The following is a 17,543-nucleotide window of genomic DNA, read 5'->3' as shown; positions in this document are numbered from 1 at the left end:
TCAGGTTGACCCGACCGGTCCGATCTGATTTTCAATATCACGGTGTATATACAACCAGAAAACAATGCCACAGCCTACCAGCCGCGTGCAACGCGAGAAACTTACATTATTCTGTTTTTTTTTTTTGGCCAAATAATGCCATTTCTATTCACCAATAAATAAATAAATAAATAATGCCATTTCTTTTCTCTATTCAACGGGTCGTAACGTCATCTTCTTTACAGTTGAACAGTTTCTTCACTTGACTCGCCAATTTCTTCATATGATGTTTTTTCTTCTTTTACATTCTTGTTCCTAATTGAAGAAGCTGCAAAATTCGTTGGAAAACAAAAGTCCAAGAATCTGAGAAAAGCATATGAAAATGAACTCCATCAAAACAGAGCCATTGATTTGCTGGGAGCAGGGATTCTAACCCCGAAAGTCTGGAGGTGCAATGCTTACTATTAGTTTCTTGTTCATTCTCTCTATCTCTCAAGCGATTCATGATTGTAGCAATTGATGGCTGAGTTCAAGTATTTTCATTTACAGTTGAAGCATTCATTGGTCTCCTAGCTGAACTGAGTTACATCTCAACATTTATTTTCATTGGGATGAGCGGTGAACGAACAATGGTCGTGTAAGTTCATTCTCATCCTTCAAACCAAGAATTTGCATCTCCAATTCAATTGCCACAATAACGTTTTCATATTATGACCGATGTAAAATGAGAATTTTCTGATGAAGGGGTAGACGTTTTATGAATCGCGATCAATCAAACGGAGGGAATTAGTAATCAGTTTTCCTCCACCCATGTTATTGTGAGGAGCAAAAAAAATACACCTGTACTCCAATTGTTACTTGTTGACTCTTTCTCTACTCAGCGCAGCTTCTGCTCCGGGGAAGGTGTTGATGACCGGGGGTTACCTGATATTGGAGAGGCCAAATTCAGGGCTTGTACTCAGTACCAATGCTCGGTTTTATGCAATCGTGAAACCACTGTTTGAAGAACCGAAATCCGATAGCTGCGCAGGGGTGGGTTCTTATTCTATACCTGTCCTTTGTGTGATGCATTTGTATTTGATTTATGTTTCTTCTTCCTAGCTGCTAAGTAGTATTCTAATTATGGGTGAAGATCATGAAAGCGATGGCAAATTGATAACTCTTTCGCATACGAAGCTGTTTGTTTGTTTTCTGAAACGAAAGGAACTTTTCAAGTATATCCGAATATTTGAATTGAATCATGCATGGCTTCAAGTGTCATGTGCCATAATTCATGGATCAAGACTCAAGTATATCCGAATATTTGAATTGACTCATGCATGGCTTCAAGTGTCATGTGCCACACTTCATGATTCATGATCATCTTCAGAACCACATACTTAAAGTCAATTACTCAATTTCTCTTTGTTCATATTTATTTGGTGTTTCATTGGCCTGAACAATTTTTTTCCTCTATACAAATGTGCCAGTTTTAGTAATTTTATCACTTGCAACTTGCATGTTCTTCAGGCGTGGACAGATGTTAAATTGACATCACCTCAGCTGTCCAGAGAAGGCATGTACAAACTAGACTTGGAGAATCTTACTATCCAATGTGTTTCTTCGAGGTAAATTTTCTTTTTCTTTTTTTCATGTTCTATATATCTTTCAAAGCTTCTTTTTTCATTTTTAATTGATTTATAATTTACAACTGTTTTGTGGAATGGAATCCAAACTTCACAATCTATCAAGAGGTTGATTTACTGTAGGATAAAAATTGTGTATGGTCAGTCAGGGGTGAAGATTGAGTGCAAGTTTAAGTTAAACACTGAGATGAGGCTTAAATTAATTGTTTCACAATTTCAGTGAAACCGGGAATCCTTTTGTGGAATATGCAGTGCAATATTCTGTAGCTGCTGCTCAGGCAGCGTTTGATAAGAATATGAAGGACTTACTTTTGCAAGGTACTGTTTGATTTATGTTTTCTTATCCTTTCATGAGAGAAAGAAGAGCTTCAAGCTCCAATTTCTTAACTGGATTGGTCTTGCAGGTCTTGGCATCACAATTTTGGGTTGTAATGATTTTTATTCGTATAGGAACCAGGTAGTTTATTTTATTTTTGTCTCTCCTCATTATCTGCTGGACGACTCTTTTTCCTTTGGTTGAAGTAGTTTGCATTGACCATGTTGAAAATTTCATTTGGTATCCATTATGATCACTGCTAAATAGTAAATAGAACAATTAATTTGCACTGATGAAACATGTTTTATTAAAGAAGTTTTGTTGGGTTTTATCTTTCAAATCTTTCTTTCATCTTCCCCATCTCAAGATTTTCTCCCTAACTTTTTGAGGACTTGAAAAACACATGGTATTCAAAAAGCTTAAACCAGGAAAATAATTCTTGTACAGATTGAAGAACTTGGGCTTCCTTTGACAACTGAATCGTTGGCCAACTTTCCACCTTTTACCTCCATAACCTTCAATGTTGAGAATGTCAATGGAGGAAATTGCAAGCCTGAAGTAGCTAAAACAGGTTTGGGCTCATCTGCAGCAATGACAACTGCTGTAGTTGCTTCTGTACTTCATTACCTTGGAGTTGTAAAGCTTTCCTCGTCTAAAGATTATCAGGCAAGGAAGGATACAGCAGATCTTGACGTTGTGCACAAGATAGCTCAAACTGCTCACTGTGTTGCACAGGGAAAAATAGGCAGTGGATTTGATGTCTGTTCAGCAGTTTATGGCAGTCAACGCTATGTGCGGTTTTCACCAGAGTTGATTTCTTCTGCCCAGGTTTTTTCCCGTGATTATGCATGTTTCTTTTTACTTGTGTATAGCAAGTTGCATTGTGTATTGAGAACCAATGCTATAATTCAGATGGTCTGGCCATCCAAGTTCCTGACCAGAGAAAATTGAACAAAGATATAAATACATACATATATTTGTTTATATGTTGATGATGGTTTGTCTACTCCAAATCTTGGGTTCTTTTTGAGTTTGGTGATCATTCTGCTCTGTGAAATCTTGAAACACTTGGGCAGGTACGTTTGCATGATATATGATCCCATAAACAACCCATCTTTATTCCACAGCACTTGTTAATTTGTTCCATTTATTGGGTTACCTCTTGAATAATGCAAGCCGTAGATGCACACTATTGCATTTCAAGAACTACTTTTTACTGGCTCTGTAATTTTTTTATTGCAAGTTCTTTGTCAAACTTATTACAATGCTTGTGTTGGTTACCTTTACATATTTGACTTGATGATATTTTTGAATCATGGCAGTGAATTGTTTAATGTAACATCATTAACTTCATGTTTATTGATTCTTTGGGACATTACAGGGTGCAGAAAGAGCAGTGCCTTTACCAGAGGTTATCGCTGGCATTCTAAAAGGAAAATGGGACCATGAGAAGACTGAATTTTCTTTACCACCCTTAGTGACTCTAGTAAGAAATTTAAATTTCACACGTTTCATTTTTCAAATCAATTTGGTTATTCTAAATTTTCTTCAAAGGGGGCGTTAAAAATGTTATTATATCCAACTACAAACCTTCACTAAATAGTTTAAGATCCTTGACAAAAAGGGAAAATGAGATGGTAGTGTGCCTTTTGTTCCTTGTAAAACTTTTGATGGAACCCTCTATTCTAATAAGCTTTAAACAAGAATAAACCAGAAAATACAGTACAAATGGGGACTGAAAATTACTATTACTGAATAGCTAAGTTGGATTATAGCAAAATAAGGAACTGAAAATTACAGCGTACTGAAACAGAAACAGCACAAAATACACTCCACCAAACAACAATCACAAAATATAAGTCACTCACTCACAAACATACACTAAGCAAAAGATAAAATGATGAAGAAAGATGACTTCCTCCACCCCCAACCTGGCGTTCGAGAGGCCAGAGCTCTCCTCACCACTCAATATTCAAAATACTCCCCCTCTCTCTCTAGACAAAGAGGGAGATTTAAAGACCCAAAAAGTGACTCTAACACAACCCTTACCCCTAGGAGACTCTTAACACGTCACTAGGGCTCTAACACATCACTAGTCTATCAATTACTTTTCCTTATAACCAGGATCTGGAGGGCAAACATCTGAACCAATAACAATGTTATCTTCTAAGCTCATTGCCTTCCTTGATTTCCTCTTATAAGTCTTAGAAAATCATGAGCTCTATCAATTTTCCTTCTTATCAATACCAAATTTGGGTTTTTAATTACCAAACATCTCTCATGATGTTTAAGTTCTCATATTTTATCGGGCACTTCCCTGATTAGATTGTGAATTTACAAGGGAGTGCCAGGGTTCTTCCTATCTATAATAAATTGGAGCCATGTTAACTAAAATATGAATTTCTTGTTGGAGTACATGAAACATCTTGTTTCTCATGTTGGTTAATACTCTTTTCTAGTTACTAGGCGAACCAGGAACAGGGGGATCATCCACTCCTTCAATGGTAGGTGCTGTTAAGAAATGGCAAAAGTCTGACCCTCATAAATCCCTTGATACATGGAGAAGGTTATTGGACGCAAATTCAGCTCTGGAAGGGCAATTGAACTTGTTAACGAAATTATCAAAAGAGCAATGGGATGCATATAAATGTGTTAAAAACAACTGCAGCATGCTCACATCAGATAAGGTTTTTCTCGAGCTAATTTGTGAATTTTTAATGGAAGTTTTTGAAGAACAAATATCTTCACTTGATATAGAATCCACTAGACACTATTTTGGTCCCTAAGAGGTTGGGTATTTTTAAGATGATCTTTCATAGAATTGGTTAATCATTTTGATCCCTTACAGATAGGACTTTTTTAATTTTCCATCTTAAAATGGCTTTATCAATTCAGTCCCTCGCAACTTGCAAGTAAAACCATTGCCAATCACATTCTTATGTTAATCTGCTGTTAATGAAACAAATAGTTGGTCTACATATTATATAACGATGACTGAGACACTCAGTGATGATTAACAAGAATAATGCATATGAGAAAACAGTACAATCAACTTGGTTTTCAATTATATAATGTGAATGAACTCGATAACTACATACATGGCCTGTGTTTTTTGAGACTCATCTTTTATGACATGGAATTTCATTACTTTTCCATGTTATATTGAAAATTCTTATTGCTTTTCTCCTTTCATGGTAATGTTTGATATTCAAACTCCACAATCAGTGGATAGAACAAGCTTTTGAACCCAACAAAGAGGCAGTTGTTAACGCACTGCTTGGAGCAAAAGACGCTATGCTTCTGATCAGATCTCTTATGCGCAAGATGGGTGAGGCTGCAGGTGTTCCAGTAAGCTCATTACAGAGTGCTCATAACTTACGGTTTTCTGCTTGTACAATGTTTTCCTCATGAAAATGTCTACAAATTGAGATAGATAAACATTACCCACATAAACTCATGTTTTAGCTCTGAGACAGGAGTGATGCCTTTTCCATTAAAACCTATGATGTTCAACATTTCTTACTTCTCATAAAAGTAGGACTGACCAGGCTAAGTTCTTCTAATTTTCTATTGGTAAATTGAAGAAATAGAATGTATTGCCGCAACAAGTCATTTGTGAACTGAATGAAGTTTCATATTATGGCTTCATGTACCATTTAATATATATTCCTTTTGGCTTAGGAAATCCAATTTGCCAAACGATGATAATAGACTTAATCTGCCAAAAGAGGAGTGGATGGATGGGAACATAATTGTGAAAGCAGCAAAATTACCCACTGTTTTTGGGTTTATCCTGTATAATTCTTCATATGGAAGATTGATATTTCAAAACTTGACATAATTCACGAGTTCTATCATCTCATTGTCTGTAAAATATCCAGATTGAACCAGAATCACAGACTCGACTTCTGGATGCCACTATGAAGTTGGAAGGAGTTATGTTGGCTGGAGTTCCAGGAGCAGGAGGATTTGATGCAATATTTGCTGTTATACTGGGAGATTCAAGCAAAAATGTGACTCAAGTATGGAGTTCACTCAATGTTCTTGCCTTGCTAGTTAGAGAATATCCTTGTGGGGTTTGTGTTGAAAGCGTTGACCCACGAACAAATGCTGTCACATCAACTGTATCTTCAGTTCATTCTCAGTAAGTTCACTTCCATAAAGTAAACCTTGTAAATCACCAATATCTAAGGTGGAGTCTCTGTTGTGGATTAAGTGAATTGATTAGAAAATCTGGATGGCTAATAAACTTTATGTCTGTCCTTTGGATGATTGGCATAAATAATTACATTTCGTGTTGACTATGAGGGAAACAGAATACAACATGCATAAAAGCCTGTAATATCCGAAGATAACCACGGGCACAATTTAAATACAACTTTAAAAAGATTCAAGAGAAAAAAAAATTGATACACATTGGTTTGGAGATAGCGTGCATCTGTCAAAGGTCTTAGGAAAATCTAATTTACAAGACTATGAATTGCAGAATTGTGTTAGTTGATGTGAATGAGCTAAAGAGATTTGGTTTAGAATAAGGTGTAGTCAAATTGATTTCCAACTCTAGTCTTGCAAGTTAAGGAGAGGAAAAAAAAAAGTGGCAAGCGATAAAGTTGACACCGCACCAAATATAAATCAAAACCAAAATATAAAATAATAAAGATCAGCCAACTTAAATAGGATTTAAATAGGAGTTTCCATCCCTTTTAATTTGTATAAGTAGTGGGAGTTCAATTTTTGATTTTGGGACATGCAGTTGGAAGGGATTTGTTTTTTTACCCTCAATAGTTTAAGGGAAATTATTGTTGTTATCAATGGGTAATACTCTTGGTGGTGTTGGTTTGGTCCCTGTATAAAAATGTGTTATCAACTTATTTTATTTTATTTTTTCAATTTAATCTCTATCATTAAGCTTTTAATAATATTATGTTAATTTTTTTATGATGCAATTCTTATATACTGTCATTATATTTGAATAATATATATAATTTAAACCGAAGAAGAGGAGAAAAATATATCGAGGTAAAATTAATTTATAAATATGGCATGTAATATATAATGCATGTTAAGTTAATTATTTAGATGAACTACATTAAATCATAAAGATTAAAAGATTAAAATAACTATAATTAATGATGTTGACAATTTTTTCCCAAAAAATCAAATAGCTTAGGACAACTTTTTTTAATAAAAGAATTCAATCATGAATTATATATCTATATAGTATATATTTCAAAACTTGTTTGAGTAAGTGCTTTGCACCAAGATGTTTTTAAAATCGTTTGCATTTTTTTATTTTTAAAAACAACAAAGAAAAACATCTTATAATGTTTATATTTTCTTTTATAAAAACATTAAAAACATACTACATTTGATTTAACCACTAGCAGTTATCTACAAGCTCCCCTCAATTGCCCTCAATTGCCCTCATTGGTCCATATTAGTCATTAGATGTCACAATTAGCCACTATTAGTGGTCGTTACTATTGGCTACCACCATTTATCTGTCACCCATAATCATCCTATCATTGCCATTAGTCATTGCTAGTCAACCACTGATAGCCAATGGTGACTAACCTAACCACCATCAATAATAATCATCATCAATTATCATTACATTAATCATCGTTCACTACCACTATTTGATGATGCTGGAGGATGGCAAGCATGGTGGCAGAGGGTGGCTAGTGTTGATGGTTAGTTGTAACAACAATGGGATCATAGAAGAACTGGTGACAAAATCAAACAAGAGCTTATTAGTTTTTTAATTTTCAACATACATATAACATACATATACATGCATGCATGCACAGATTGATGACTGATATTGGTGTGGGTTAAGCTACTTACTACAACTTTCAGCTGTCTCCCAGCGATTTGTTTTGGGCTGAACACAAGTGCTGCGGACTAGAACTTCTGAAAACCTAAACCGCAACCATGCTCTGTTGTCTCGTGCTACCACCAGTACATGCTGTTAATACAGGGAAATAAAAATACAAATTAATAATTTGATCCAATGATGCAGGTTATAGTTTATGCAAATTTGAAAGTTTAACTTATTTTCAAGGTCGGTTAACACGCATGCCTAATAATTTGATCGTGACGCATGGTAATTATTTGAAAAGAAGAAGAAGAGGAAGAGTACTCATTGACTTCATTCTTTTTTGTTTTACTAAGATTATAAAGATTTTGTTCTCTTAATGTCGAGTCCACGATGTGCTTTTTCATTGTCATTGTCTTCTTTGATCATTTGTTACAATGAGGTGGAAAATGCGATCTTTGTCAGCTCATAATAAAAGCTACAAACTCTATTTTCTATTCCTTTCTTTCTTTCTTTTTTGTTAAGAATGACAATGGAATCGTATAAAGGAAATTAACATTAGTTATGTATCAAAATTTTTTAAAAATGAGTTATAAATATCACTTATTTTATGAAAAAAATTATTTTTTAAAAAATAATATATTCTATGATTTTTATATCGTTTGTTTAAGCTTTTAAAAATAATCAGAATTTGAAAAAAAAAGATAGTACATTTTTATTATTTTAAGAAATTATTTTAAATAACTTCTAAAAATAATCTTATGCATTAGATGAGAGGGTGTCTTAAAGAGGCAAAATAAGAAAGATATATTATAAAATTTAAAAATAACTAAGTAATAATCACTTTTTTATTATTTTAACTAAATATAAATTAAAATCTTTTTTATAAAATATTTAAAAAATAATTTGTTATAAAATCCCTAAATTATCTAAAAATTACTTATTTTTTAATTTTAAACAAACAGGACCTTAATTTGTTGCCAATAAAAAAATTTAATCTTAATCAAGTTCTACAAGAATAAACTAATAATAGTTAGATTCCAATAAAATTTTTAAAAATATATCTTACAAATCTCAATTTAAATAATTATAAATTTAAAAGTTATGACTATAAATAAGATATTAAGTTCTAAATGTAGCTCTTGGATAGCAAATGAATTTTTTATTTATAATTATTTGAATTGATATTTATAATTTATTTTTAAAAAAAATTATTGAGAACCTAATTGATATTAATTTATTTTTGAGACTTTGCTGTTATTATCTTTTTCTGATTCAATTTTTTCCTCGTCAAATTGAAGTTTTTCTGAAGTTTACTGTAACCAATTTTTGATTCCTAGTTATTAGTGTTTTTACTAATAAAGAAAATAATTACTAGCTTGATTTTGTAAACTAAATTTTTTGTATACTCCTTGTCTCTATCATAAGACACCTTCTAGAATTTTTTTTTTGTCTTAATATAAAACACTTGATGGGATATTAATTATATTTTTCTAATGCTACTTGTGGCAATGTAGTTAGAAACAAAGATGGTGAGTGGCTAGGAGGATTTTTAAGCAATTTAGGCAATATGCCTATTACTATTGTAGAAATTAAAGCCATCAAAGGTGTAGTGGAGCTTGGAAGAAGATTAAATTTTGATAAGGTGAGTATTTACTCGAACTCCCTTGATGCACTCAACCTAACATACAGAGGTGTTCAAAAATCTCATCCTTTCTATGATAATATAATTGAAGTACAAAAAATGTTGTTTGAACACAAAGACCTTGTTTAGCACACAGCATTGACAAGGTGGGAATAGGATTGGTATTGAGCAATCCCACTTTTTTATGTTTGGTAAGAGGTGATAGAAAATTTAATCCCAATCCCATCAAGATGAAATTGCTCAATACCACCCACCCCCTGGTACTAGAAAATTAATATTGGGATTGATTTTTTTTTTTGGCCAAAATGCCCTCTACTCTCTCTCATCTCTCCCTTCACCCTCTAGCCTCCGCCACTCTTCACAGCCACAACGGTGACAACAACAACAGCCACACATAGGCACAATGCCAATGCTTGAACCAGGAAGAAGAAGAACGACGACGACGATGATAACGTAAACCTATGCCCTCCACCTGCTCTCTCTTGTCTCTCCCTTCACCTTCTAGCCTCTACCCCTCTACACAGTCATAACAGTAACGGTGATGGTTGTCACACCCGGAAAAATGCGACGCGGACGGCGCGCGAGCGGAGGTCCCGGCCTTCACGGCGGGAACCGGATCGAACGAGGAGTCGCCACCAAGATTTTGAGGTAAATCTTGGGAAACCGATTAAAAGAAGGATAAGGGTGGTCTGCGAAATTAGAGAATAGGTTCGGGAGTCGGTTGAGTGTGGGAAAGGTGGTAGGCACCCCACAACACCCGTTCGTGAGAACGGTTACCTGAAGTTTGTTATGCTCTATTAATATGGTTTTATAATTATTTTAATTATCCCTTTTATATTCATGTGTCTGATATAAAAATCATGATAATTGAGTGAGAAATGTTTATTTATTTACGAGGGAGGATGGACTTGACTCAGAATCTGACTCTGAGACCTACGTACCCTGTGATGGGGATCAAAGTCCACGTAGTTCGGGCTTAAAAATTTGTTGGTGAAAATATTTTGAAGAGAAATTAATTAGAAATAATTCACCATTTTACAAATAAAATAATTTCTGAAATTTTGATATGTGTGTTTTAAATTGCAGAAGGTAATTTAATTTTAATTATTTTCTTCATTTTTGAATTTTTAATAAAGAAAGGAAAGGGTTTAAAATTATTTTTCTTTATGTTTTATGATTGAGCATTTTAATCACAATACCTGTAGAACCTTATTGATTCATGCGGTAATGCAATTGTTCTAAATATCTGCGGAGATTCTGAAATCTCACACGATAAAAGAGTTTGACAATTTAATTAATTTATTTATATTCTTATGTACATTTTAAGTGTTAATAATAATTTTTTAGCATGTAGATACATGTTTTTAAAGAATTTTAATCATCATACCTGCAAAAGCCTTATTGACTTATACGGTAATATGATTATCCTAAATATCTACGGAGATTCTAAAATCTCACACGATAAAGGAATTAAATTTAAACACGTCTTTAATTTAATTAATATAATATATAATTTATATATATATTTTAAAAACTTAATCATTATATCTGCAGAGTTTTATTAACTTATATGATAATACGATTATCTTAGAGGTCTACGGAGATTCAAAAATCTCACATGACTAAAAGATATAATTGGTGAATATGATTACAATTTAAATTCATTAATTTGATTAATTAATTTTCTAAATTATGTTATATGATTATTTACAAAAATCATTTATTTATTATAAAAATTGAGAATCACTATATTTGCGAGGATTTATTATCCCACACAATGATGTAATTAATTTAAGTCTCCACGAAGATTCTTAAAATCTCTCACGAAACTTAAATATTTTATTGATTATAAAAGAGAATTTTAATGATGATCATTTTAATATATACAAATTGGATCTTCCTACCTGTGAAATCTTATTGATTTACACGGTATGATCATTTTAAGTGCCTATAGAGATTTTAAATTTCTCTTGTGATATTAATTATTTAAAAATATCCCTCTTTTGAAATCTATCATCTAAAAATTATTGTATTTCACTTTATAAAGAAATTTTAAGAATGATAATTTAAATTTTTATATATCAAATTGCACATGTAGAGAAATATGGATATAAAAATTTAGCTCAAGAATGCCTCTATATAGGAAGAAAAAAATTCACCAATTAAGCTATAAGCTGTAGCGAACTAATAGAGAAAAACTAAAAGCCAGTATATTTGATCGTGTAAATGGGCTCCAAAATCATGACAATTCTAGGAATTAAACTAAACAAGAAAAGAATATTTGAGCAAAATATCAAGTACCATGCAAATATAAATAAAAAAAAATCAACAAACTGTATTTTAGCAGTAAAATTGAAGTAAAAAATCTCAAAACAGTACTTGATATTAATGCACATCAATACATTTCCAAACTTCCCACGTTCACATAAGATCTTAAGGTGATACATGAAGAGGCATTCAGTCTTGAATTTTCAGCAAACAAAAGGAAGGGAGAGCAATACAAGTTGGCTTACCGGGCATTATTAAGAATTATGTTCAAGCATTGCACTGGGAGAAAAACCACACCTTTAAGCTTTCCTACAGTAAACGCTCCAGAGAATATCAGTTCCATGACTGCACCGTTATCCCTGAATCTTGCTCCAAACTCCTCTCAGTTCTCTCTCTTATTCGTTCTTACGTCTGTTCCTTTTTCAGCTGCTCCTCCTCTCTCCTTCTCCGTCTCTACTTCTCATATTTCTTCCTCTGTTCAGGCTTCCCTCTCTCGGTTTCTCCTCTTCTCTTCGTCTCGGGCTCTTTTTCGGTGCACTGTTTTTCTCTCCCTCTCGAATCCGTTCAAGCTTCCCTCCTCGGTGCTCTCTCCGTCGGTGTTTCTTCTTTTCTCATCTGTCTCGGTGCTCTTTTTTTCTGCTATGTTTCTCGTCTCTCTATGCTTCAGTTTTTTTCTCTTCTTCCTCTCGTTTTCGTGCTCTATTTTTTTCTTTCACTTTTTTCTCCTCCTCCTAACAAAAATCTGGTCTCTCTCTTCTTTGTTTTTTCTTCTCTTCCTTTTCTCTCCTTCTCTTCCAGCTTTCCTCTCTTCTTAGCTCTCTGTTTCACGTCCTTCGGTCATCTCTTCGCTGTCACTGTCTTTCTTTTTTTTTCCCTTCTTGCTCTGTTTTTCAGCCCCTTCCATCATCTCCCATTCTCTACTGTTTTCTGCATTTTTATACTCTCTTTTATGCACTTGTCTACTGCCATCCCATGCGTGTATCTCCAGCTCTGTTTTTCTTTGCTTCTTCATACGTGCATGCATCTCTCTTTCTTCTTTCTCTGTATTTTTCTCTGCACGTATCAGTTGGCGTGTTGGGTTCGGTTTTTGTGTTTCGTGTGTGCTTCCTTTTTACATGACTCTTCCTTCTCTTTAGTTCTACATCTCTCTTTCTTCATCTCTGTCTCTCTGCGTTTTCGGCTGGCATATGCTCTTCTCCTTCTTTTGTTCTGTTAGTTTTTTTGTCTGGTCTTTTCTTCTGTGCTCTTTGGTCAAAAAGTCTGCTCTCTTTGTGTTGTCCGTAGCTCTGATTTTGTGTATTATCTTTGCGTGCATGCTTGTTCTTCTTCTACGTACGGCAGTCTGTGTGTGTGCACATCATAGTTGCTGCTCCTTCTTTTGCTGTGCTTTTCTGCTCGTGTGTGGGTGCTGTTTCTACATTTTGTGTCTGTGTTTCTGCTGTTTTCTCCTTTTCTTGTTGCATGGCCGAGAGAGAGAGAGAGTGTGTGTGTACGTGTATTTCATGTGTTATGTATCTGTTCCTTCTTCTTTTTCTTTTTTTTATTCTTTAATGCCCCTTTTTTTATTAATTAGATTGAGGGGGAGAAAGAAAAGTCTAATTTTAAAACATATATTTTTAAATGAAAAACAAAAGATTTAAGGAGAGAAATTTAAAAATAGCTGAGTCTCAAAATTGATTCCCAATATCTTTGAATGATTGGGATAATTTGAGAGAGATTTTTTAAAAGATCTAAGTAAGATTTTTTTTTTGAAAATATAATCCTAAAAAGGATTAAATTTCATTTTTTGTATTTTTATATTTTTTAATTATTTATTATTGAATTTAAAAAAAATGTCCGGACAAAATACGGTGTTCACAGTTGCCCCTCTTTACTTGTTTCTTATGTAAGTATATGAAAAAGTGTGCTTTTGAATTCTTACATAACTGACAAGTAAAGATAGAACATGTATTTTGGCCGGCCATGCAAGACCTATGAAAAGATCTAATTGCCCCTGACACGACAAGATATAATTAAATGCAAGACTATTGCTTAACCAACACAATGACGTGATTTTTTTTTCTTAGTAATGTAAGAAGATTATCCCTCAAATAACATAAAAGAATGTAAGACTATAGGATAACAAACACAGTAAAATGATGATTTTTATTATTTTTTTATTTTTTAGCAATGTGACACAAATCAAAATGACCAAATGATGCAAGACTATTGGAGAACAAACACAGTAAAATGATTTTTTTTGATTTTTTTAGCAATGTGACACAAATCAAAATGACCAAATGATGCAAGACTATTGGATAACGAACACAGTAAAATAATTTTTTTTTATTTTTTTATCTTTTTTAGCAATGTGACGTGAATGAAAATGACTAAATGATAAGGATCCAAACAAAATATATGTTGACTAGATGCCCTCTCTTCATTTGATTTCTAAGTGAGAATTTCATGAGAAGATATTCTTAGCTTAGAAATGAATGAAGAGAGAAACATGTATTTTGTTTGGAAGGGCAGGACTCTTAGGTACCTACAACTAAACAAAACAAAAACAAAAACAAAAAAAAACAAAACAAAACAGAACAAAGAGTTTAAAAAGAAATGTGATTTAGGAACTAAACAAAACAAAACCTCAATGGAGATGAATTGCCTATGTTCCAAAGGACCTGGTGGATGCTTGCCTTTACAAGGCTTGGAGGGTGCCTACCGTGACAGGGCTTTAAAAAATCATGCCAGCCAATACTGGGCTTTGAGGTGCCTGTCGTGACAGGGCTTTTGGGGTGCCTACCGTTACAAGGCTTTAAAGAATCGTGCCAGTCGGTACTGGGCTTTGAGGTGCCTATCGTGACAGGGCTTTGGGATGCCTGCCGTTATAGGGCTTTAAAGAATCGTGCCAGCCAGTACTGGGCTTTGAGGTGCCTGCCGTGACAGGGCTTTAGGGTGCCTGTCGTTACAGGGCTTTAAAGAATCGTGCCAGCCAGTACTGGGCTTTGAGGTGCCTGTCGTGACAGGGCTTTGGGGTGCCTGTCGTTACAGGGCTTTAAAGAATCGTGCCAGCTGATACTGAGCTTTGAGGTGCCTGCCGTTACAGGGCTTTAAAAAATCATGCCAGCCGGTACTAGGCTTTGAGGTGCCTGCCGTGACAGGGCTTTGGGGTGCCTGCCGTTACAGGGCTTTAGGGTGCTTGCCGTTACAGGGTTTTAAAGAATCGTGCCAGCCGGTACTGGGCTTTGAGGTGCCTGCCGTGACAGGGCTTTGGGGTGCCTGCCGTTACAGGGCTTTAAAGAATCGTGCCAGCCGGTACTGGGCTTTGAGGTGCCTGCCGTGACAGGGCTTTGGGGTGCCTGCCGTTACAGGGCTTTAAAGAATCGTGCCAGCCGGTACTGGGCTTTGAGGTGCCTGCCGTGACAGGGCTTTGGGGTGCTTGCCGTTACAGGGCTTTAAAGAATCGTGCCAGCCGGTACTGGGCTTTGAGGTGCCTGCTGTGACAGGGCTTTGAGGTGCCTGCCGTTACAGGGCTTTAAGGAATCGTGCCAGCCGGTACTGGGCTTTGAGGGTGTGAGAATAGGTTCTATCTCACATGAAAAATATAAGAAACTCACAGGTGAGGTTTGTTATTTCTTCTCTTACTTCCTTAGGTTTTGTAAATTTTTGGTTCGCCCTAATCCAAATGGGGCATACTCTCTGTGGCAATGCATGCAATGGAGTGATATGCAATGCATGATTTTTTTTTATTTGCCCCAATCTAAGTAAAGGCAAATTTCTATGTTAAGCATGTAATGGATGGATAATGCGTAATGCATGATTTTTTTTTATTTGCCCCAATCTAAATGGAGACAAATTTTTATGTTAAGCATGTAATGAATGGATAATGCATAATGCATGATTTTTTTTTTATTTGTCCCAATTTAAATGGAGGCAAATTTTCATGTTAAGCATGACATGATTTTTTTTTTATTTGCCCCAATCTAAATGGAGGCAAATTTTTATGTTAAGCATGACATGATTTTTTTTTATTTGCCCCAATCTAAATGGAGGCAAATTTTTATGTTAAGCATGTAATGGATGGATGATGCCTGATTTTTTTCTTTTGTTTTTTTTGCTCAAAAGTTAAATTCTTTTTCTACCCCCATTTAAATTGTGACAATTTTGATACAATGTATGCCATGAGTGATATGGAGGAGTGAATGATTTGCTTTTGATTTGCCCTAATCTAAATTGTGGTAATTTTTATGTGAAATATGTAATGCATGATTGACCATCTTTTAAAAAAAATTCAACTCCTCATTTACCCAATCTAAGTTGGGGCTCACTTTGATGTGAAAGATGAAATTTTTCAATTCATGTGAAGATATGGAATGCTCAATGCATTTGAAATTGTAAAATGTATTTCTTTTTGGTTGCAGGATTTTGATGCAAGAGGGAAACAACACTTGAAATTAGCAAAATGCTAGGGTTCTCTTGGTCATTTGCAATAGGAAAGTTGTTGGTCTCCCCAATGAAATTGCAAGTCAATGACTTAACAACTTTCGCCACAAGAATTGGACACTAAGGGGTCACACTTTCAGATATTTAAAACTGTTTATTCCTCCCATATTGAGAATTTTCAAGGCAATTTGCTTGCCCCTATGAAAGGCTTGTTAGACATGGATGCTCCATATTATTTATCTTTATCATCACTACTTGTATAGTCAATAAGTGAAATTGGCACTAATCTTTATTTAACAATGTCAATGTAAGCAATCATCATAAACAAAAGGCCGTGTTTGAAAATGAAACGGAGTGGCCAATCAATGAAATGTTGGGAATATTTAGAGGCATCTCCATTTGGGTGCAAGAAATGTATAAAGGATAGGCATCACGTGGATAAGCCAAACTGTGAAGTGGAAAGTGATGGAATGGTAAAATTGAGAATCCAAATTTTATATGATGTGTCTTTGGATAGTATAGAGATAAAAGGGAATAAATATGGAAATTGAAAAGAGGGTCCCCTCTTCGTTTTGTATGTCCCTTTGAAAATGACACAATTTTTGAGTAAAAGATCTTATATTGAGATATAAGCTTGCCCCAATTTCAACAATCTGCATCTTGGAATGATCTCTAATAAGAAAATTGCCCCGATTATATTCAACAAGTCAAATCTCAATGAGGACTTATGGAGTTTGTAATGTGGCTTGGGTAAATTGGATTATAAAATAAAAGGATATTTGGCTCAAAAGTTCTGTGCCCTTTATGTAAATTCTTCATTCAACCTTTTTCTTCTTCTACTCTAACATAAAATTATGCTAAAATTCACCTAACAAGAGAGGATATTCAGGGATTGTGATGTAGCAGAATAAGATAAAATTGTGGGTTGAAAATGGAAAGGAGTAATGGTCTAAACATAAGTGCAAAATCACAATGGAATTTTTTTTAGACATGTGATCTTGTAAGACTTGACATTTCAATGGAGTTATCAGTGGGAGAGGAAGAAAAATTCTCTTCTATTTCTTCTTTTTTTTTTTCAATTTTCCTCTTCATGTCCCATTTAATGAGTGAATGCTAGTGGAGGGATAATCTTCTTTTTTGATTTTCCATCAGTAGGAGTATTTTTTCTTTTTTTTTCTTTGTATTTATTCTTAGCTCTTGAGCTTTGCTTTCACCATTGATGAATTCTCTCTTAATCTTTAATTATTTATTATTAAATTTAAAAAAATGCCCGGACAAAATACGGTGTTCACAATGGTGACGACAGCCACAAACAAGCACAATACCGATGCTTGAACTAAGAAGAACAACAACGATGATGATGACGCAAGGTGATGATGATGATGGGTTTAAGCGTAAATTGCTGGTAACTGGAAAAAGAGAAGAGGAAGGTCTTACTTAGTTGATCTACATTGCCGGTCCAAAATGAGA

At 34.4% G+C, this 17,543-nt stretch overlaps 1 protein-coding gene across 6 annotated transcripts; it reads left to right on the top strand.

Annotated features, from left to right (window-relative positions):
- The first annotated feature begins 211 nt into the window (after positions 1 to 211).
- LOC129284329 (phosphomevalonate kinase, peroxisomal-like) lies at positions 212 to 6,208 on the top strand. 6 transcript variants are annotated; one of them, XM_054919760.1, is made up of 12 exons: positions 212 to 428; positions 529 to 616; positions 861 to 1,011; positions 1,489 to 1,586; positions 1,825 to 1,922; positions 2,009 to 2,061; positions 2,368 to 2,491; positions 2,579 to 2,748; positions 3,302 to 3,406; positions 4,380 to 4,607; positions 5,146 to 5,268; positions 5,802 to 6,208. In XM_054919760.1, exons 2-12 carry the CDS (start codon positions 591 to 593, stop codon positions 6,066 to 6,068), a joined length of 1,443 nt encoding a protein of 480 aa, XP_054775735.1. In that variant the 5' UTR covers positions 212 to 428; positions 529 to 590; the 3' UTR covers positions 6,069 to 6,208. The 6 variants fall into 6 exon arrangements, with proteins under 6 accessions (XP_054775735.1, XP_054775733.1, XP_054775736.1 ...); XM_054919758.1 differs by having other exon boundaries at positions 866 to 1,011; positions 2,368 to 2,748; XM_054919761.1 differs by having other exon boundaries at positions 2,368 to 2,748; positions 4,380 to 4,424.
- The last annotated feature ends 11,335 nt before the right edge of the window (positions 6,209 to 17,543 follow it).

Source organism: Prosopis cineraria, unplaced genomic scaffold (genome assembly GCF_029017545.1).
Source record: "Prosopis cineraria cultivar Desert tree isolate PC_DT_omini unplaced genomic scaffold, ASM2901754v1 PC10, whole genome shotgun sequence".
Classification (NCBI taxonomy): Eukaryota; Viridiplantae; Streptophyta; class Magnoliopsida; order Fabales; family Fabaceae; genus Prosopis; species Prosopis cineraria.
Note: the sequence above shows the minus strand (reverse complement) of the source record. Positions and strands in the feature narration are given on the sequence as shown.

Bases quoted from the DNA above. Each gene is read 5' to 3' on its own strand.
- LOC129284329 (XM_054919757.1), top strand. From the start codon at position 591: ATGAGCGGTGAACGAACAATGGTCGT. The intron at 1,587-1,824 runs GTAAATTTTCTT...TCACAATTTCAG, and splicing joins ATCCAATGTGTTTCTTCGAG to TGAAACCGGGAATCCTTTTG. The intron at 2,062-2,367 runs GTAGTTTATTTT...ATTCTTGTACAG, and splicing joins TTTATTCGTATAGGAACCAG to ATTGAAGAACTTGGGCTTCC.